Genomic DNA, 23,771 nt, shown 5'->3' on the forward strand with positions numbered 1-23,771 from the left:
ATGTTGACTTTGTCTATCAGAATGGCCAATGTCTGTTGGTGCCGAAAAATCAATGGTATCTAAAAGCTTATTTTATTCATACCTCTTAAAAAAACTAGGGTCTACACCAGAATTCAAGGGTCGGTTGGGTAATCGGAACCACAACAATTATTTTTAGGCCTTAATAACTTTAGTATATATTAATTTATAGATATTTTTTAGGATGGGGGAACGGGAGGAACTCTTACCAACACTCGTTCGCTGATAGCCATACATAAGTTTATATGTAGATGCTACCAGCGAACGAGTGTTGGACCCAGGACGTATTATTTTCAGCAAATATCATATTCACCAACCGTTTGGAAGGATGCAAACTTCGGTTTTCTGAAAGGAAGTGTCAAGGTAATTTACACAGCTGTTACTTTTTGTTGTTTTCTGTGACTTATTTACTCAACTAAAGTTTGTTGATGTAAAGATGAAATCTGGTCGACACACATTAAGGCTGTAACGATTCACTCGCATATTCGGTGAATCGAACCGTAGCCCTTCATGAATTCAATTCGTTATTCGTGGTCACCAGAACCGAATATTCATGAATATTTACAATTTTTAAGGGAGTGTGTTTTACTTGAACCCTTATGTCCTTTTTCAAAATGAGATATGCAAGAATGCATTGTGTACTAGCCTTGTAGTAGCACAAGTCATGTTAGTTTGCCAAGGTCGCACATAGTACTTACTGTCAACTTAACTATTACATACCAAATTTGAGTGTATTAAGATGACTGGTTATTGCTGTGACAAATTAACACTGTCAACATGGGCATTCAATATTGTGCATCAGTCATTGTATTCATGAATAATTATTCATATTCGTTTACCCAATATCCGTGATACGTATCATATTCGCAACATAGTGTATTCGTTACAGCCCTAATGCAGTAAATTATCAACTATAAATATCTGCAAGGCCCCATTGGGATATGTTTACACGTCCCTGCATAAACTCAAAAGCAAAGGTTAATGATTTGTTGCATTTACATTTTATATATACATGTAATTATATTTATATTGGGATATGTTCGTGAAAATATCATGGATCATAGGGTTTCAAAACTTCGCATTTTTGGGCGACAGTGTTAACACTGGTTTCAATGAGTAAAAGGGCGACTGCGTCATACAGACATTGAATACTCAGATGATGGCTTGTGTTTAAGATGAAGTTGTCAGAGTCTATAATAAGTGTGACATGTTGTACAATTGGTCATCTGAAAATCCAGACAACATCGAATGTTAAAAGCGGCTGAAAAACTTGCAAGAACACTACTGCCCCAACTAAATGTCACTTGTATGTCATTTCCCAAGTTATTGGATACATTGCTTAATATTCTCTATCCATTGCCGGATATCTAACCCCATACTGTTGCCAGTATTAGGTCAACTGAGACTTCCTTACACTTAGGTCGTCTGAAAACCAGAGTGCTTTAGGTCCCCCAAAAACACTTATGTCCGAGAAAAACGATTTCATCTATGAACATATTTTTCAATTATGAAAAGACTCCACGCCGAACTTATGTGAACTCACACAATGGATGTCTTTCCTTTATGAAGATTTGTTACTAATTTCAGTACTTTGCAGATGTACACTATATTTATCCAATATGCAATACACTCAGCTATGAGTATTTATAAAATGCCAATCAAACAGATCATATTAATGTCAGTGAGGATTTTGGAACCATAGTGACCTTGTGTTTCAACTGTTGGGTTTGTCCGAGAGGGCATGTGTTATTAGCTTGGTGAATATCCAATCAGAAAATGTCAAGTCAATATATAGTACTATATGCTAACTTTCACAAAACATTCACAGTAAACCAATCATATGGCAGAACAATGACAATAAGATATATGCATGTAAAACAGTGTGTTAGCTAAGTACATTAAGCAAGTGTGATATTCATCTGATTACAAATACCCTACACCAAATGCCATAATAGCAATAAACCTATGATCTCATGACAATCCTGACAATTTGAAAACAATGTATTGGATGGTATCTGTAAGAAACAGATCAACCTAACGGCCTTCTATTAATCACTAAAAAGAGCTGGAACCCCAAGAATGAAAGTTGACTTTGTTTTGCATGGGGATGTGTTTTGTAAAAATTATAAGTACTGTTATAGTCAGAGGAAAAATATCAGCTCTTAGTAGGGTTGTGTATTGACCCAAATTATATATTGCGATAAGCTCTTCTGTACGGCAATACATATTGCAATATATTCTGAAAGAAAAGTTATTGAGATCTATCCACTTTGTAATATTCAGACCTGAATTCTTTTACCTTCAAATTGAATCACAGAATATGTGAGTAACCATTGTGCATTAAATAGCTTCTTTCAAAGTAAAAAAATGGAAAAAACATCCATCTGTAGTGAGAGCAGCCTGTTATTTAATTAGTGAATGTAATTTTCACAAAATAGGTTTATATTTAAATAAATAATCTAAATACCGGATAATACAATGTACAATTTGTAATTATTCTGATAATTTACAAATAAATAAATTATAATTTACAATACAACTATTTAATTATTTATTACATTTTTAAGTTAATTTTAAAGTATACATAGATCTTAAAAACCCATAAAAAACCTGTTCAGCTTCAGCCAGTTTTTCAGCAACTTTTGGTTTCATTTCCTAGTACATATTAAGAATAACCCTCTCACACTATTTTATATCGAGACACTGGGTAAGCTTTCAAAATTGAGGGGAATCCACAATATTGCATGGATGCAGTAATTTGATAATAAAACTAACTACCTTAGTATTTAACAAGCTGGCTTTGGGCGAGTTATTTGAGTACATTTTCCAGCTTGTGAAAATGTGAGATATTGAAGGCTGTGACGATGCATGAATAAGCAGTGTTGTCTTTTGAGCAGTGACAGATTTCTTGCTTCTGTCGACTGAGGTAGAAAGCATTGCCGAATGATGTATCCGCATGTCCATTGACAAATTGCTTGTTCCCGCCGCGTACTTCATGCTGACATTACTTCCCTAACCGATAGCAATGTTTTCTTCCACTTTTCCATTCAATTTCCACTTTTTTAAATCCGAAATGATCCCACACAAGCTGGAATTCCGTATGTTCTCCATCCACCATTTCCAAACAAATCAAGGGAGATAACAACATAAGCACATTACTTACGTTACACTGAAGGTATGTTTGCGCAGATCCGTCACAATGACAATGCAGCTTTGGTAAAAGGATGAACAAGATCAGTTTTATGTGAGTTTAAATTGAACAAAGAAATCTTTGTCAGTAAACTGGTATATCATAACGTATCGCTGTACGTAATTGTTACAATTTTGTACTGCAGTTTCCTGGTATACAGGTAATACTGTGCAGCTCTAGCTTTTAGTGCTAACAGATGATGGATAGGTGATCAATGAATGGATGAAAACATGTAGATGTGGTACACGAGGAGCAATTAATAACATTTCTTCAGTTACTCATAATAGTTTTTCTTATTAATTCTTTTGAAGGGGGATGAGGTAGAATATCACAGCATATATGCAGTTTAATAGCCTGCCACTACTGACCCCTATCCAAGCATCTGCGGAGTGATTGCCTGTCCTCAGAAAGCCCTATCACACCCTCTACAATATGATAGCCAAATCCTCCATTAAGCCTATAACACTTAGAACTAACCTTTAGCAAACATGTCATTGTATCCAAAATGCACAGTTAATGTCATAATGTCAATCACTGGATTGCCTGTCACTGTCATATAGCTGGAATATTCCTTAGGGTGGCCTTTAACATGCAAACAAGGCACTATCCCAGCATATTGAAAATGACTGCCACAACTGCAACACAGCCAGCCAGCACTAAACTGGCAACCATGGCAGTCACAGATGGCATGATCTGCTCTACCCATGAAGTCGGGAGGGGCCTGGCAGGGAAGTCTTCTGATTCTGGTTCATCTTGCATAATCTCTGATTCTTTAATCTTACCCTCAGCAAATAACACCTGCAAATAAGAAACTGTTTCTTCAAGTAACAACTTAATAAGAATGTATAGCCTGTCAATCTAACATTTGGGACACCCCATTTGTCAAATATCTTCCAAATAACACCAACTGACCACATGCCATATCTGTATATATCTTAATGATCCTCTTTGAGGTAATAAGAAAAAATAGTTTTAACTTTGTTGGTCACTTGGGGAAAAGTTTGGTGTCAAGAGACGGTTTGTAGTCGCAATAAACGTAACAGCTTACGGGATAGGTCAAGCCCGGGTGTACACCAGTAGAAAAAGCCCAGGCATACATACGATTTTTGGTAAAAAGGTTGAACAAGACCTCAATACTATCTAAATCTAAATCTTTCGGGCTTACACGACAAAAAATGGCTTGCTACGCGCCTGGCATTCATATCTACACCAGTGGCACCCATGTCAGATGTCCACACCAGTGACCCCCATGTATACAGCAGTGACCCCCATGTCCCCACCAGTGGCCACCATGTCCACACCAGTGACCCTCATGTCCACACCAGTGTCCCCCATGTCCACACCAGTGACCCTTATGCCTACACCAATGGCCCCCATGTCTACAGCAGTGACCCCCATGTCTACAGCAGTGACCCCCATGTATACAGCAGTGACCCCCATGTCCCCACCAGTGACCCCCATGCCCACACCAGTGTCCCCCATGTCCACACCAGTGTCCCCCATGTCCACACCAGTGACCCTTATGTCTACACCAGTGACCCCCATGTATACAGCAGTGACTCCCATGTATACAGCAGTGGCCCCCTCTCCATGTTTACACCAGTGGCCCCCATGTCTACACCAGTGGCCACCTCTCCATGTCTACACCAGTGGCCCCCATGTCTACACCAGTGACCCCCTCTCCATGTTTACACCAGTGTTCCCATGTCTACACCAGTGAACCCCTCTCCATGTCTACACCAGTGACCCCCATATCTACACCAGTGTTCCCATGTCTACACCAGTGGCCCGCACGTCTACATCAGTGAACTTATGTCTAAACCAGTGACACCCTGTCTACACCAGTGTTCCCCATGTCTACACCAGTGACCCCCTCTCCATGTCTACACCAGTGACCCCCATGTCTACACCAGTGTTCCCATGTCTACACCAGTGGCCCGCACGTCTACATCAGTGAACTTATGTCTAAACCAGTGCCACCCTGTCTACACCAGTGTTCCCCATGTCTGCACCAGTGACCCCCTCTCCATGTCTACACCAGTGACCCCCATGTCTACACCAGTGTTCCCATGTCTACACCAGTGGCCCGCACGTCTACATCAGTGAACTTATGTCTAAACCAGTGCCACCCTGTCTACACCAGTGTTCCCCATGTCCCTTATGTCCAGACCAGTGGCCCCTATGTCTATACCATTGGCTCTTATGTCTACACCAGCTGCCCCCATGTGTGACCCACCTCTCTGGCTGCCCTTTCCCCAGCCTGGATCGCTCCATCCATGTATCCCATCCATTCTGTAGCTGTTTCTGTCCCAGCAAAATACAGACGATGGTGTGGCTTCCTGATTTCCCTGAAGGAAATATATTTCTCCATATGCATAAAATATATCTACACTGAAACAACTTATCACTCTGACAATCTTCTTTAGGTGGCATGATAAAGTAATGTCCACTCATGTGATCAGGCTCGGCAGCTAACGGTTTTATGCAAAATATTAGTTTAAGGCATGACGCCAAGTACCAACTGTCAAGCTGAAGACTTACATACTGCATACTGTATTAGTCAGCTATATATTCCATACTATGCAAGCACTCATGGGAAGGGCAAACAAAACTCCCCACTGAATGCTAAACTGTTGCAGTCACAAATCTTTCATGCTGTGTGACCACCCCCATGGGAGGGGCAATGACGTAATATATCTGTGAAGAAAGCACTTCTCTGCCAGCTGAAACAGCATTATGTCACACGGAATACAATCCATACTTCTAACCCTAAGTAGTGTCAGCTACAAAGCTCCCACTCAATACTGAACCAGTGTATTCTCGAACACACTTCCTTCCATCATGTGCAATGTCATTTAGCTTTCCTTCCATACTGTGTCAGTACTCCAGGAGGAAGTGCGACCGTGTAGCATCCCCCAGAATACTGAACTATTGTAATATCATGTAGGTTACCTCCCATACTGTGTCAGTACTCCAGGAGGAAGTGTGCCCATGTAGCATCCCCCAGAATACTGAACTAGTGTAATGTCATGTAGCTTACCTTCCATACTGGGTCAGTACTCCAGGAGGAAGTGTGCCCATGTAGCATCCCCCAGAATACTGAACTAGTGTAATGTCATGTAGCTTACCTTCCATACTGTGTCAGTACTCCAGGAGGAAGTGTGCCCATGTAGCACCCCCCAGAATACTGAACTAGTGTAATATCATGCAGCTTACCTTCCATACTGTGTCAGTACTCCAGGAGGAAGTGTGCCCATGTAGCATCCCCCAGAATACTGAACTAGTGTAATATCATGTAGCTTACCTTCCATACTGTGTCAGTACTCCAGGAGGAAGCGTGCCCATGTAGCATCCCCTAGAATACTGAACTAGTGTAATATCATGTAGCTTACCTTCCATACTGGGTCAGTACTCCAGGAGGAAGTGTGCCCATGAAGCATCCCCCAGAATACTGAACTAGTGTAATGTCATGTAGCTTACCTTCCATACTGTGTCAGTACTCCAGGAGGAAGTGTGCCCATCTAGCACCCCCAAGAATACTGAACTAGTGTAATATCATGTAGCTTACCTTCCATACTGGGTCAGTACTCCAGGTGGAAGTGTGCCCATGAAGCATCCCCCAGAATACTGAACTAGTGTAATATCATGTAGCTTACCTTCCATACTGTGTCAGTACTCCAGGAGGAAGTGTGCCCATGAAGCATCCCCCAGAATACTGAACTAGTGTAATATCATTTAGCTTACCTCCCATACTGTGTCAGTACTCCAGGTGGAAGTGTGCCCATGAAGCATCCCCCAGAATACTGAACTAGTGTAATGTCATGTAGATTACCTCGCATACTGTGTCAGTACTCCAGGTGGAAGTGTGCCCATGAAGCATCCCCCAGAATACTGAACTAGTGTAATATCATGTAGCTTACCTTCCATACTGTGTCAGTACTCCAGGTGGAAGTGCGACCGTAGCAGCATCCCCCAGAATATTCAGCTTCCATCCAGTTCTTCTCCACATACCCCACAGGCTGAAGAGGTATTGTTTTCAGTGATAAGAAAAGTCCAAAGAGGATTGATGTCAAATAGTCTAAACCAAATATGTTTATCTCTTTCTTAGAATTTACCCATTAAACAATGAAGAGCATAAATGATCAGACAAGAATTCCATATTTCACAAAAACTATTTACAAACATCAAACCCATTACCTCCCAAAACTTTTTGCATTTGAATATATCTGCAAATTGCTGACACAGCTTCTGTTGTCTGAAAAGATGCATAACACCTGTATCACGTCATGATAAAATATATTGAATACTATTCTTGCAACAACAAGGATGAGTGTTTCACATTTACCTTTTCTGATAAGAAAACCATTACATACACTCTAAACATGCTAAAACATTTTAGATTTATAGGCAAACTACATTGCTGATGAATGCATACCATGATGGCATTTGTTAAAGATGTCACAGGTTTTGTGTATAATGATTATCCCAATATTACCATGTTTGTCTTTCTCAGAAGGTTTTGAACTTTGCATGTTAGCATATGTGTGGGAATTCCAGGACAGAATATGTTTCTAGTACGGTGAACATGCTTACAATTTGATATGGAACACTCATGGCCAAGGATGCTGATATGTTATCAACTGGTGGCTCTCTTGGACCAGATCTGATTGTTTAAAGGGTGTTTTCATAGAGATGACTGGCATAAACAGTGACCCACCTCTCTTCCTTTGTAAGTTGACTGAGGCTGCGACACTGGTCAGCCAGGATGAAGGCCATGATCGAAGGATGGGAGCCGTCTGGCTTTGTGTCATCAAAACATGTCGAAGATGGCCCTGTGTCACTCATAGCTATTCCACTCAGATCTGTAAATCATACATCACTAGTGATTCAGTGTTCATGAATGGTGTTTCAAAGTAACAGGACATTGAAGACAGACAGTGTCAGATGTCTGTCTGACCCAGAGGCCCAGATAAGCTGCGTATCCGGGTACAGTACCCACATGAGCTAAATCTTATCTGGAGCTCTGTGATCCATTGAAAATTCACAGAATAAAATTAAACACACATTTCAGATTTAACATTTGTTACAGTTGGCATTGAAATTATTAACAAAGATAAGATTTATAAACAGCAAACAATATGCATGTGTCACATGTCACATATAACATGGTATAAGCTCTTCCACTAATCATCGTAGAGATTTCTGGTAGAACGTCAAAGAGCCCGTGTGACGGCCTTGGCTGCTCTTCTGGTGAGACAGTTCTTAATATGTTCAATGCTTGTAACTGGAAGCCCCCAGGACTGGCGTGAGCCTGTCTTGTGTGTGGATGTATCAGCAGATTTGGCTACTAGGACGTCTGATGAGGTCTGGAAACCACGTTCTCAAACAGGTCTATTAATTGACAGCCTTCATCCCGTTTTAGTAGTTGGAAGACCTGGGATGCGTTGTGCAGTCTCCACGGCTGTGGCAGTTAAGACGATGACGCAAGTGAGCATCCCAGATGTAGCAGACCTGGGCCTGGGTGGTAACTCTTGGATGGCCGCTTCTCGGGCGATCTTGGGCGGAATTAGTTTTCAGGAAACGATCCCAAAAGCGAGATATGGAGCTCTGATGAACGTTGAAATGTCGGGTAACTACAGACTGCGACTCCGAAGCTTCAAGGCGACCCTTGGCGATGTTTCGATTGGTGCCACTCAGTCGTGGAATGATGATTTCCTCTTTTCCAGGCAAAAACGAATGACAAAATTAACCACACGTGCCTTTTTATAGTGATCAATGCCGCATGCCTTTCCGCTTACATGCACGCACATTTTGCTTTGCACGTTTTCTTGGTGACGTTCTTGCGAATACTTCTTTAAAAGCTTCTAAAACAAGGGGAAAAGTTAAAATTGGCGCTGAAGCTGTTTACAGTCACACAAAGATGACGTTTTCGAAAGAAATAGTATATTTGTTTTGTTTTTGCCGCAGCTACATGAGTCGAATATTCTCAAAATGCCCTATGCGTTTTCTTTTTGAAGAGTGTATGCTCATGCTTACACAATATTCTCATTCCATTAGCAATTAAATTGACATGACGGTGACCTTGATGACATGTCGCGAGCTTAAGCAGCTCATCTTGATTGGCTGATTAATGAATTGGTTGAGTGCGTGTCATCTCAGCCGACGGATAAAACCTTCTTCGAAGTGTACAAACTAATTACAAAGGGGAGGGCACTTGTCTTGGTTCGAATTTCGGTTGTTCGATCCTTGGGCGCATCATACCATAGGCATTACTAGATGGTACTTGCTGTTCCCCTGCCTGTTGCTCGTCATTAAGGGGAACAAAACAACATGGGGAACAGGTCAGCTACGCGTCATTATGTCATGCGTGAGTATGGTATCTCAGCTGTGTAGATAAGAAACCAGCATCAGTTCTGACTACTACACACATTAGACACACTTACACGTGTGCATGCACTTAGGTATGTAGGAGCAGTATTTTGGAACCCGTCATACGAAATGACAGATTCAATACCATGGAATAGAACTACATGGTCGTGTGTGGTCTTTGCTGGGGTATTTCCTCCAAACCAGCCACAGAAACAGCAAATTTGTTAAGTTTCAACATAGATGTGACAACACAGGTTCCCATTTCAACCATTTTATTATGAAATTATGAAAAGCAACATTATATGTCAAAAATGGACAACAATACATTCACGTTCTGCTTCATTCGAGAACAAAACATAAAATATATTGAAAAATAGTATCTCTGATAAAAAAGTGTCTGTGTAAAATAAATGAGCAATGGCACTTAGTTTCCAGCGTTGTTTCCCTTAGATTTGTCGAACGCATTCTGAGCCAGAGTAAGCTGGGCCCCGTCTCTCAAGGTGACGCGCGCATATATAGGGCGCCGGGAACTAGCTAAGCATCAGGGCGGTATGAAAACTGGTCGTCTGCTTGTTGAAGGGGCTGACTTTTAGAACATATAGCAGTCATAGGGTCTTGCATTGCGGAAAATAATACGCTCCACGTCCAACGCTCGTTCGATGACCTAGGACGTATTATTTTCAGCAAATATCATATATTCACCAACGGTTTGGAAGAAAGAAGCAAACTTCGGTTTTCTGAAAGGAACTGTCAAGGTAACTTACACACAGACCCGTGCAAGAAGTATTCGGACACTTGACGTAATTTCCATAGACTTACCTGTTATTTCAGTGTAGCATAAATAATTTTCATGAAGTGAGTTTAGGATGGATCTTTGTAAAACGTGACAGGCAAATTTGAAATCATCTCTGCTCTTTGCACATAATTTCAGTTCAATTTTCTGACTACTATTTAACTAATGACATCACATTTATCAACTTACGTATGGTTCCACAATGCACAATCACATAGGCCGCCATGTTAAGGAGATCACGGCACTGTACATATGTTGATTAAATTGTTGCCATTCCATAAATAATCAACGGAAAATTAAACAGAAATTGTGTGATTGTAGGTAAGATGATTCCTCACAAATGTGCAAAATTTGACTTGGATCATACGCAAATTAAATTCATGAAAATTATTTATGCTACACTAAATTAAGATGTACGTCTATGGAAATTACGTCCAATGTCCGATTACTTTTTGTGTAGAGTTTCAAACGTCATGCTTTCGGGCGACAGCTTTAACACCGGCTTCAATGAATTAAAGGACGATTACGCCACACAGACATTAAATACACGGATGATGGCATGTGTTTAAGATAAAGTTGTCTTATAAGTTAGTGACATGTTTTACAAATGTTATTCTGACAATCGAGACAACATCGTATGCTAATAAGCGGCCGAAAACCTTGCAAGAACACTACAGCATGTGTATGTCATTTCTCAAGTTAATGGAAATCGATCTTGAAGTTTAGAACAGCAATATTTTCAAACCTGTCAAATTCCTTGGAATTGTGCACATGCATGTGTACATGTAATATTAACATAAAACTTGGAATGTAACCAAAATAAAGAAGAAATATACAACAAACAAAACAAAACAAAATACAACAACAAAAAACGCTTGGAGATTGAACACAAGATAGATAGATTTGTAATTTTGTTCAGAACCAGAGTGTTCTATGTATCAGAAATACAGCTGAATCATTATTGTACGATTTTTGTACGATTATCTCTCCCGTGCCAGGTTGTATTTTTGTTGTTTCAAGTTGTTTTAGTTTCAAAGCTTACTTATTACATCAAATATATCATAATCTTGCCTTTATGAAGATTTGTGTTACCACTTCAAAGATGTACACTATATCTTTTATATCTATAGAGCATGCATAAGTGCGTGGATACAGGTGCATCATAAATGTCCATTAATATAATATTATTTATATTGTTATTAGCTTGTTGGATATCCAATAAGAAAATGTCATGTCAAGATAAACTAGCTATATGTTAATTTTCACAAAACATTCAAAGTAAACCAATCATATGGCAGAACAATTACAATAAAATATATATGCCTGCTTAGGAGCGTGTTAACTGAGTGAATTAGGCAAGTGTGAGATTCATCTGATTACAAACACACTACTTCTACCAAATGCCCAAACAACAATAAAATACTAAAAGTCTTCTGAACATTTAAAAACCATGTATTGGATGGTAACTGTTACGAAAATATTTCCGCTTTTAGTCCTAACAGGTGACGAATACGAGGTCGATGAATAGATGAAAACACATTGATGTGTTAAACAAGGAACAATTACTAACATGTAATCATAATAGTTTTTCCCATTTTTTTTGGTTTTGAGGGTGTATGGGTAGAATATTACAGCACAAGCAGATAAACAACCCTAACCCAGCATTTGCGGATTAATTGCCTGCCACCAAAAAGCCCTATCACACCCGAAGCTCCACTAAGTCTATCATGCTTAGAACCGACCTCCACCACACACGTCATTGTATCCCAAGTGCGCAGTTAATATCATAATGTCAATCACTTGATTGCCTGTCACTGACATATACCTGGAATATTTGCTTAGTGTGGCTTTAAACAAATAAACCACTATCCCAGCATCTTGAAAATGACTGCCACAAAAGCAACACAGCCAGCCAGTACTACACTGACAACCACGGCAGTCACAGATGGCATGTTCTGTTCTATCCATGAAGTCGGGAAGGGCGTGGCAGGGAAGTCCTCTGATTCTGGTTCATCTTGCATAATCTCTGATTCTTTAATCTTACCCTCAGCAAATAACACCTGCAAATAGCATAGTAACCACTTAATAAGAATGTAGATGTACAATAATCATCCCTAAAGTTGGGTTTTAACCTTGAATTTACACATATAAAAACTGATTGATTCACTACACAGGGATCACCCATATACCTGTGACCTCCCACTTCATACCTACACCTGTGACCCTCTAGTCCATGTCTACACCTGTGACACCCTCTTCATGTCTACACCTGTGACCCCTCACTCCACGTCTACACCTATGACCCCCCACTCCATGTCTACACCTGTGACCCCTGTCCATGCCTACATCTGTACACCTGTGACCCCCCACTCCATATCTATACCTGTGACCCCCAGTCCATGTCTACACCTGTGACCCCCACTCCATGTCTACACCTGTGACCCCCTGTCCATGCCTACAACTGTGACCCCCCACTCCCATATCTACACCTGTGACCCCCCCCCTCTCCATGTCTACACCTGTGACCTCCCACTCCATGTCTACACCTGTGACCCCCCCACTCCATGTCTGCACCTGTGACCCCCACTCCATGTCTGCACCTGGACCTCCCGCTCCATGTCTACACCTGTGACCCCCACTCCATGTCTACACCTGTGACCCCTCACTCCATGTCTACACCTGTGACCCCCCACTCCATGTCTACACCTGTGACCCCCCACTCCATGTCTACACCTGTGACTCCTCACTACATGTCTATACCTGTGCCCCTCCCCCCTCCATGTCTACCCCTGTGATCCCTCTCTCCATGTCTACACCTGTGACCCCCACTGCATGTGTACAACTTTGACCTCCAACTCCATGTCAACGATATCGACTCCAGTCATCTCCATGTCTACACCAGTGGTCCCCATGTCGACTCCAGTTGCCCCCATGTCTACACCAGTGACCCTAATATCAACACGTGTGACGCCTCATCAGTACATCAGTGACCCATACCAGTGGCCCCGATATCAACATGTGTCACCCCATGTCTAGGTGATATAATGTCTATACCAGTGCCCCCAATAACAACACATGTGACCCCATGTCTATACCAGTGTCCTCCATATCAACACATGTGACCCCATGTCTGTACAAATGTCCCCCATATCAACACATGTGACCCCATGTCTATACCAGTGTCCACGATATTAGAACTGTATGTGACATGCCTCTACAAATGTCCCCGATATCAACACATGTGGCCCCATGTCTGTACCATTGTCCCCCATATCAACACATGTGACCCCCATATCAACACATATGACCCCATGTTTATACCATTGACCCCCATATCAACACATGTGACCCCATGTCGACACAAGTTTACCTCCATATCAGCACATATGACCCCATGTCTACACAAGTTTACCTCCATATCAACACATGTGTATACCAGTTTACCTCCATATCAACACATGTGACCCCATGTCTACACCAGTTTACCTCCATATCAACACATGTGACCCCATGTCTACACCAGTTTACCTCCATATCAACACATGTGACCCCATGTACACCAGTTTACCTCCATATCAACACATGTGACCCCATGTGTACACCAGTTTACCTCCATATCAACACATGTGACCCCATGTGTACACCAGTTTACCTCCATATCAACACATGTGACCCCATGTCTATACCAGTGTCCCCAATATCAACACATGTGACCTCCATATCTCTACAAGTGTTCCCAATATCAACACGTTAGACCCCATGTCTGCACAAGTGTCCCCCATATTTACCTGGGTGACCCCCATGCCTGTATAAGCACAGACAAACCATAGCGCAAAAAGGGTTGCACAACAAAGAGAAAATGACCAGTCTTCCTATTTGCGAGCGAAACGAGCAAAGGTTGGAACGTGCTTCCCTTGCTTTTGTTCGAAAAATGTATTTAATATCAAACTAAAATATCGCTACCATCAAAGGTAGGCACCCATTTCATCACAGGGTTGTGCTCTCAGATTTCCAACCTCATATCTAATAATTACTCACGTAAAATGTGTTCAATATATTATTGTAAGCGCCACTCTCTATTAGGGGAGACCGGGGTCAATTGTAATACGGGGCAATTGTAACAAGGGCGATTACTCTAAAAGTTTTCGCTCAAGCATAGTGTAGGTGAGTACAGTTATTTCCCTTTGCTTTTCTGCAGTACACATACAGGCGTTTTTCAGCTGCTCGCTCGTGGCGAGTTGTTGAGTTGAGTTGGGCTTTACGTCACATCGGCATTATTCCAGCCATATAGTGACGAGAACAAGTCTGCATTAATATACATTGTAAGTACAAAGTGGTTTCGTTTCAAAGACACACATTCATTACATTGTCATTTTGGAACAGAGAATGTCATAGCACTAAATTGAATAGCAGGTAAATTCGTTAGTGACATTACACAGTTACAATTTATGATATACATCAACTTCCCTCAGGTAGTTCAGTATCAGATGAGCGCTCACGCTGGAGAACCGATCTTTCAGATTGGTTGCGTGATAATGCGAGTCCCTTGCAGATGTAAAGTCCACACAGTCAAGCAGAATATGCTTGACGGTGAAAACCAGTGTCCTCATGAATATGTGTGACCCCATGGGAGAGACATTTGGGGGGTCCCCGTGTCTCTACAAGTGTCCTCCATATCAACACATGTGACCCCTGTCTATACAACTGTCCCCAATATCAACATGTGTGACCCCATGTCTGTACAAGTGTCCCCCATATCAGCACGTGTGACCCCACGTCTCTACAAGTGACCCCAATATCGACAAGTTAGACCCCCATTTCTGTATAAGTGTCCCCCATATCAAAACCAGTGACCCACTTGTCTATACCAGTGTATCCTATATCAACACATGTGACCCCATGTCTATACCAGTGTTTCCTATATCAACACATGTGACCCCATGTCTATACCAGTGTATCCTATATCAACACATGTGACCTCTGTCTATACAACTGTCCCCCATATCAACACGGTGACCCCATGTGAGTATAAGTGTCCTCCAACACATGTGACCCCCATGTCTCTGTAGGTGCTGCCCATGTAAAAAATTGTGACCCATATTAATCTCTGTGAACTCATGTCAACACCAGTGAACCCCATGTCTACACCAGTGAACCCCATGTCTACACCAGTGTCCCCCTGTCTACACCAGTGGCCCCCCTTGTCTACATCATCAGCCCCCTTGTCTACACCTTCAGCCCCCCTGTCTACACCAGTGAACCCCATGTCTACTCCAATGTCCCCCTGTCTACACCAGTGAACCCAATGTCTACACCAGTGAACCCCATGTCTACTCCAATGTCCCCCTGTCTACACCAGTGAACCCCATGTCTACACCAGTGTCACCCTGTCTACACCAGTGTACCCCTTGTCTACACCAGTGTCCCCCTTGTCTACACCAGTGTCCCCCTGTCTACACCAGCTGCCCCCATTTGACCCACCTCTCTGGCTGCCCTTTCCCCAGCCTGGATCGCTCCATCCATGAATCCCATCCATTCTGTAGCTGTTTCTGTCCCAGCAAAATACAGACGGTGGTGTGGCTTCCTGATCTCCCTGAAGAAAACATTTCTCCACATGCATGAAATATGTCTCCACTGAAATAACACAAATGACCCTGCCAAACATCTTCAGGTGGCATGACAAAGTAATGTCCACTGATGTGATCAGACTCAGCAGCCAGTGAGTTTATGCACAATATTAGTGTACGGCATGATGCCAAGTACCAAATGTCAAGCTGAAACTTACATACTGCATACTGTATAATACTGTATTAGTCATATATCTTCAATACTATGCAAGCACTCACCCCTATGGAATTGGTAAAGGCAAAGCTCCACCTGAATATTGGACTAGCGTAGTTTCTTACAAACTACAATGCTCCTTCCATACTGTGTCTAGAATATACAGCTTACCTTCCATACTGTGTTAGTACCCCAGGGGAAGGTTGGTTGTGTTCCACACCCTAGAATACAGCTTACCTTCCATACTGTGTCAGTACCCCAGGGGAAGGTTGGTTGTGTTCCACACCCTAGAATACAGCTTACCTTCCATACTGTGTTAGTACCCCATACTGTGTGGTAAGGGAAGGTTGGTTGTTCCACACCCTAGAATACAGCTTACCAGCTGTGTTAGTACCAGCTTACCTTCCATACTGTGTCAGTACCCCAGGGGGAAGGTTGGTTGTGTGTTCCACACCCTAGAATACAGCTTACCTTCCATACTGTGTCAGTACCCCAGGGGAAGGTTGGTTGTGTTCCACACCCTAGAATACAGCTTACCTTCCATCCACACCCTGTACAGTCAGTACCCCAGGGGAAGGTTGGTTGTGTTCCACACCCTAGAATACAGCTTACCTTCCATATATGCTGTGTCAGTACCCCAGGGGAAGGTTGGTTGTGTTCCACACCCTAGAATACAGCTTACCTTCCATACTGTGTCAGTACCCCAGGGGAAGGTTGGTTGTGTTCCACACCCTAGAATACAGCTTACCTTCCATACCAGTACCCCAGGGGAAGGTTGGTTGTGTTCCACACCCTAGAATACAGCTTACCTTCCATACAGTACCCCAGGGGAAGGTTGGTTGTGTTCCACACCCTAGAATACAGCTTACCTTCCATACTGTGTCAGTACCCCAGGGGAAGGTTGGTTGTGTTCCACACCCTAGAATACAGCTTACCTTCCATACTGTGTTAGTACCCGTGTTAGTACCCACAGGGAAGGTTGGTTGTGTTCCACACCCTAGAATACAGCTTACCTTCCATACTGTGTCAGTACCCCAGGGGAAGGTTGGTTGTGTTCCACACCCTAGAATACAGCTTACCTTCCATACTGTGTCAGTACCCCAGGGGAAGGTTGGTTGTGTTCCACACCCTAGAATACAGCTTACCTTCCATACTGTGTCAGTACCCCAGGGGAAGGTTGGTTGTGTTCCACACCCTAGAATACAGCTTACCTTCCATACTGTGTTACAGTACCTTCCCAGGGGAAGGTTGGTTGTGTTCCACACCCTAGAATACAGCTTACCTTCCATACTGTGTCAGTACCCCAGGGGAAGGTTGGTTGTGTTCCACACCCTAGAATACAGCTTACCTTCCATACTGTGTCAGTACCCCAGGGGAAGGTTGGTTGTGTTCCACACCCTAGAATACAGCTTACCTTCCATACTGTGTCAGTACCCCAGGGGAAGGTTGGTTGTGTTCCACACCCTAGAATACAGCTTACCTTCCATACTGTGTCAGTACCCCAGGGGAAGGTTGGTTGTGTTCCACACCCTAGAATACAGCTTACCTTCCATACTGTGTTCAGTACCCCAGGGGAAGGTTGGTTGTGTTCCACACCCTAGAATACAGCTTACCTTCCCTGTCCATACTGTGTTCCACACCAGTACCCCCAGGGGAAGGTTGGTTGTGTTCCACACCCTAGAATACAGCTTACCTTCCATACTGTGTCAGTACCCCAGGGGAAGGTTGGTTGTGTTCCACACCCTAGAATACAGCTTACCTTCCATACTGTGTTAGTACCCCAGGGGAAGGTTGGTTGTGTTCCACACCCTAGAATACAGCTTACCTTCCATACTGTGTCAGTACCCCAGGGGAAGGTTGGTTGTGTTCCACACCCTAGAATACAGCTTACCTTCCATACTGTGTCAGTACCCCAGGGGAAGGTTGGTTGTGTTCCACACCCTAGAATACAGCTTACCTTCCATACTGTGTTAGTACCCCAGGGGAAGGTTGGTTGTGTTCCACACCCTAGAATACAGCTTACCTTCCATACTGTGTCAGTACCCCGGGTGGAAGTATGACCGAGTAGCATCCCCCAGAATATTCATCCTCCATCCAGTTCTTCTCCACATACCCCACAGGCTGAAGAGGTATTGTATCAGTGATAAGAAACGTCTAAAGAGGATTGATGTCAAATTGTCTAAACCAAATATGTTTAGCTTACTCAATATTACAATTTAAACAAACATGCGGCTACGTTAAGTTCTAGAATCAACGCTTTTTACAAATTCTGGTCGACATGTCACAACCTGTTCAATGACTGATTCATTTTGCATTGTCATTATAACTGTATAAACAAACTTGACTTGATCTCTACTCTGCATGTTGGAGCCCACGTGCAGCTGTGAAAATGGTTCAAAAATAAAAAAATACAGATATATATTTTTAAAAAAATATGTTCTTCTCTTTATTAAATTTACCCATGTAAACAGATCATAAATGACACTCTAGAAATACCATACTTCACAAAAACTGTAGCTATTTACAAACATCAAACCCTTTACCTCCAAAAACTTCTTGCATTTGAATGTTTCTGCATATTGCTGACACAGCTTCTGCTTTCTGAAACGATGTATAACACCTGTATCATATCATATGTATGATATCATGAAATACTATTCTAACAAAAACGAGTGTCTCAGGTCTGATTTTTCTGATAAGGAAACCATTACATACACTCTAAACATCCTAACAGGTTTTGGGTTAAACGACAAGCTACAGACAGATGTATACATATAATGTTGACATCTGTCAAGATGTCACAGGTTTTGTGTATAATGATTATCCCAATATTACAATGTTCTTCCTCCTCAATAAGTGGTTGGACTTTGGAGTTTACAATCTGTGTGAGACAGAATATGTTTCTAGTAGTGGCACAAGTACGGTGAACATACTGACAATTTGACATGGCACACTGATGGCCATGGATGGTGATCATGTTATCAACTGGTGGTTTTCTTGGACCAGATTCGAGTATTTACAGGCTGTTTTGATAGAGATGACTGGCATAAACAGTGACCCACCTCTCTTCCTTTGTAAGTTGACTGAGGCTGCGACACTGGTCAGCCAGGATGAAGGCTATGATCGAAGGATGGGAGCCGTCTGGCTTTGTGTCATCAAAACATGTCGCAGATGGCCCATTGTCACTCATAGCAATTCCACTCAGATCTGCAAATCATACATCACTAGTAGTGAAACAGATATCCACGTAGATCTGTAACATTGTACATCACTAGTGATGAAACATTGCTGTGATATTTAGATACTTTAAATCTCAGCTGTGATACGTAGATATTTAGAATTTCAGCTGTGCCCCTTAGATCTGTAAAGTCATCAAAAACAGGTGAGGTGAAATAGGGTTTAACGTCGTGCTTGAGAATATTTCGCTCATATGACGTGCATGCGTGTGTATGTATATGTGCGGCTGCTTGTACTAGCCCCGACTTAAGCTGGTTTAATAGTGCAAGCCCACTGAGATACCATGCCGCAGTGAAGCATGAATACCCCACTCAGACACATTATACTGACTCCGAGACGACCAGTCCTTGTTGTACCCATTACTGCCGAGCGCCAGGCAGGGACCAACAAGTACCATATTTTAACGTCTTTTGGTATGACGCGGTCGGAGATCGAACCTGCGACCTTCCGCTCTCCGGGCGGACGCTCTAACCACTACACCACAGAGGCGGTCCATCAAAAACAGCAGACCAGCTCTCAGTTTCATGTATCCCGACAAGTGCTAACCTAGCTCTCTCCAGAACGGGGTGCTGTAGAACAAGTTAGTCTTGATGACGGAGCCCATGGGGACTCGCTGTATCAACTGGGCCTTGAGACCAGGTAGTGGAGGGGAGAAGCGCACTCTGGATAGCAGCGTGAGTGGCATGGCGCTGATCACGTATGTACACTGAGGTGAAGAGAATACATTCTTTAAGTCACCCGAACCAGTATGGTATTTCATAATCATTCAAGTTTTCATAGGTTTTGTATCACTATCAGAAATATGCAGCTACAGTGGCATTGTTTGCCCATTTCCTTGTGATTGTACGTTTATCAACATTTCTCAAGCATGTGTTTCCGTGGGTATTCTGTACCAATAGTCAAGTCTGTAGAGCTTTATACTACTTCAACCATTGATCGAGAGAGCATGACTCATAAAGGTACCAACAGTGTGTCAAGTGTGAATCACTGACCTTGACGACTTTCCCATCAACGGTGTGGACAATTGCTCCTGCATCATCCTGTGTGACGCTGGTGACGGGGGAGCTGAGATGAACATCGGCACCAAGCCAGTCACTCATCCCCTCAGACAACTGCTGGGTCCCTCCAACAACCTTCTTCTCCTGGGAAAAGAAATAAACAATGGCTAAGTTAAATAGATCTTGGATGCCTCATGAGACTTTGACTAATATTCAGTGTGTGCTACATCATTGATGAGAGACAACCTGTTTACTTTGTATCCACTGTGGGCGGAGGGCAGACTGAGATTAGCAGTCAAAGTGTGCTCCATCAGTGATGAGAGACAACCTGTTGACATTGAGGTCACTGTGGGTGGAGGGCAGACTGAGACTAACATTCAACCTGTGCTACATCATGTTGACATTGAGGTCACTGTGGGTGGAGCGGCAGACTGAGACTAACATTCAACCTGTGCTACATCATGTTGACATTGAGGTCACTGTGGGTGGAGGGCAGACTGAGACTAACATTCAACCTGTGCTACATCATGTTGACATTGAGGTCACTGTGGGTGGAGGGCAGACTGAGACTAACATTCAACCTGTGCTACATCATGTTGACATTGAGGTCACTGTGGGTGGAGGGCAGACTGAGACTAACATTCAACCTGTGCTACATCATGTTGACATTGAGGTCACTGTGGGTGGAGGGCAGACTGAGACTAACATTCAACCTGTGCTACATCATGTTGACATTGAGGTCACTGTGGGTGGAGGGCAGACTGAGACTAACATTCAACCTGTGCTACATCATGTTGACATTGAGGTCACTGTGGGTGGAGGGCAGACTGAGACTAACATTCAACCTGTGCTACATCATGTTGACATTGAGGTCACTGTGGGTGGAGGGCAGACTGAGACTAACATTCAACCTGTGCTACATCATGTTGACATTGAGGTCACTGTGGGTGGAGGGCAGACTGAGACTAACATTCAACCTGTGCTACATCATGTTGACATTGAGGTCACTGTGGGTGGAGGGCAGACTGAGACTAACATTCAACCTGTGCTACATCATGTTGACATTGAGGTCACTGTGGGTGGAGGGCAGACTGAGACTAACATTCAACCTGTGCTACATCATGTTGACATTGAGGTCACTGTGGGTGGAGGGCAGACTGAGACTAACATTCAACCTGTGCTACATCATGTTGACATTGAGGTCACTGTGGGTGGAGGGCAGACTGAGACTAACATTCAACCTGTGCTACATCATGTTGACATTGAGGTCACTGTGGGTGGAGGGCAGACTGAGACTAACATTCAACCTGTGCTACATCATGTTGACATTGAGGTCACTGTGGGTGGGAGGGCAGACTGAGACTAACATTCAACCTGTGCTACATCATGTTGACATTGAGGTCACTGTGGGTGGAGGGCAGACTGAGACTAACATTCAACCTGTGCTACATCATGTTGACATTGAGGTCACTGTGGGTGGAGGGCAGACTGAGACTAACATTCAACCTGTGCTACATCATGTTGACATTGAGGTCACTGTGGGTGGAGGGCAGACTGAGACTAACATTCAACCTGTGCTACATCATGTTGACATTGAGGTCACTGTGGGTGGAGGGCAGACTGAGACTAACATTCAACCTGTGCTACATCATGTTGACATTGAGGTCACTGTGGGTGGAGGGCAGACTGAGACTAACATTCAACCTGTGCTACATCATGTTGACATTGAGGTCACTGTGGGTGGAGGGCAGACTGAGACTAACATTCAACCTGTGCTACATCATGTTGACATTGAGGTCACTGTGGGTGGAGGGCAGACTGAGACTAACATTCAACCTGTGCTACATCATGTTGACATTGAGGTCACTGTGGGTGGAGGGCAGACTGAGACTAACATTCAACCTGTGCTACATCATGTTGACATTGAGGTCACTGTGGGTGGAGGGCAGACTGAGACTAACATTCAACCTGTGCTACATCATGTTGACATTGAGGTCACTGTGGGTGGAGGGCAGACTGAGACTAACATTCAACCTGTGCTACATCATGTTGACATTGAGGTCACTGTGGGTGGAGGGCAGACTGAGACTAACATTCAACCTGTGCTACATCATGTTGACATTGAGGTCACTGTGGGTGGAGGGCAGACTGAGACTAACATTCAACCTGTGCTACATCATGTTGACATTGAGGTCACTGTGGGTGGAGGGCAGACTGAGACTAACATTCAACCTGTGCTACATCATGTTGACATTGAGGTCACTGTGGGTGGAGGGCAGACTGAGACTAACATTCAACCTGTGCTACATCATGTTGACATTGAGGTCACTGTGGGTGGAGGGCAGACTGAGACTAACATTCAACCTGTGCTACATCATGTTGACATTGAGGTCACTGTGGGTGGAGGGCAGACTGAGACTAACATTCAACCTGTGCTACATCATGTTGACATTGAGGTCACTGTGGGTGGAGGGCAGACTGAGACTAACATTCAACCTGTGCTACATCATGTTGACATTGAGGTCACTGTGGGTGGAGGGCAGACTGAGACTAACATTCAACCTGTGCTACATCATGTTGACATTGAGGTCACTGTGGGTGGAGGGCAGACTGAGACTAACATTCAACCTGTGCTACATCATGTTGACATTGAGGTCACTGTGGGTGGAGGGGCAGACTGAGACTAACATTCAACCTGTGCTACATCATGTTGACATTGAGGTCACTGTGGGTGGAGGGCAGACTGAGACTAACATTCAACCTGTGCTACATCATGTTGACATTGAGGTCACTGTGGGTGGAGGGCAGACTGAGACTAACATTCAACCTGTGCTACATCATGTTGACATTGAGGTCACTGTGGGTGGAGGGCAGACTGAGACTAACATTCAACCTGTGCTACATCATGTTGACATTGAGGTCACTGTGGGTGGAGGGGCAGACTGAGACTAACATTCAACCTGTGCTACATCATGTTGACATTGAGGTCACTGTGGGTGGAGGGCAGACTGAGACTAACATTCAACCTGTGCTACATCATGTTGACATTGAGGTCACTGTGGGTGGAGGGCAGACTGAGACTAACATTCAACCTGTGCTACATCATGTTGACATTGAGGTCACTGTGGGTGGAGGGCAGACTGAGACTAACATTCAACCTGTGCTACATCATGTTGACATTGAGGTCACTGTGGGTGGAGGGCAGACTGAGACTAACATTCAACCTGTGCTACATCATGTTGACATTGAGGTCACTGTGGGTGGAGGGCAGACTGAGACTAACATTCAACCTGTGCTACATCATGTTGACATTGAGGTCACTGTGGGTGGAGGGCAGACTGAGACTAACATTCAACCTGTGCTACATCATGTTGACATTGAGGTC

At 43.3% G+C, this 23,771-nt stretch overlaps 1 protein-coding gene across 2 annotated transcripts in view; it reads right to left on the reverse strand.

The window, feature by feature from the left end:
- Positions 1-3,177: 3,177 nt before the first annotated feature.
- LOC124256345 (amine oxidase [flavin-containing] B-like) overlaps positions 3,178-23,771 on the reverse strand; it is a 54,483-nt gene continuing 33,889 nt past the window's right edge. The window contains exons 8-14 of one of the 2 annotated variants that reach the window (XM_046690334.1): positions 20,381-20,530; positions 19,935-20,094; positions 7,926-8,070; positions 7,406-7,463; positions 7,129-7,227; positions 5,445-5,556; positions 3,178-4,006 (exon numbers count right to left, since the gene is read on the reverse strand). In XM_046690334.1, coding sequence (XP_046546290.1) covers positions 3,993-4,006; positions 5,445-5,556; positions 7,129-7,227; positions 7,406-7,463; positions 7,926-8,070; positions 19,935-20,094; positions 20,381-20,530 — 738 coding nt within the window. In that variant the 3' untranslated portion in view covers positions 3,178-3,992. Of the gene's footprint in view, positions 4,007-5,444; positions 5,557-7,128; positions 7,228-7,405; positions 7,464-7,925; positions 8,071-11,974; positions 12,431-15,851; positions 15,964-18,174; positions 18,273-18,694; positions 18,753-19,213; positions 19,359-19,934; positions 20,095-20,380; positions 20,531-23,771 lie in introns of those variants that run through there. The other variant, XM_046690333.1, reaches the window with a different exon arrangement.

Source organism: Haliotis rubra, unplaced genomic scaffold (genome assembly GCF_003918875.1).
Source record: "Haliotis rubra isolate DU_JTF1 unplaced genomic scaffold, ASM391887v1 Scf625, whole genome shotgun sequence".
NCBI classification, from domain to species: Eukaryota; Metazoa; Mollusca; class Gastropoda; order Lepetellida; family Haliotidae; genus Haliotis; species Haliotis rubra.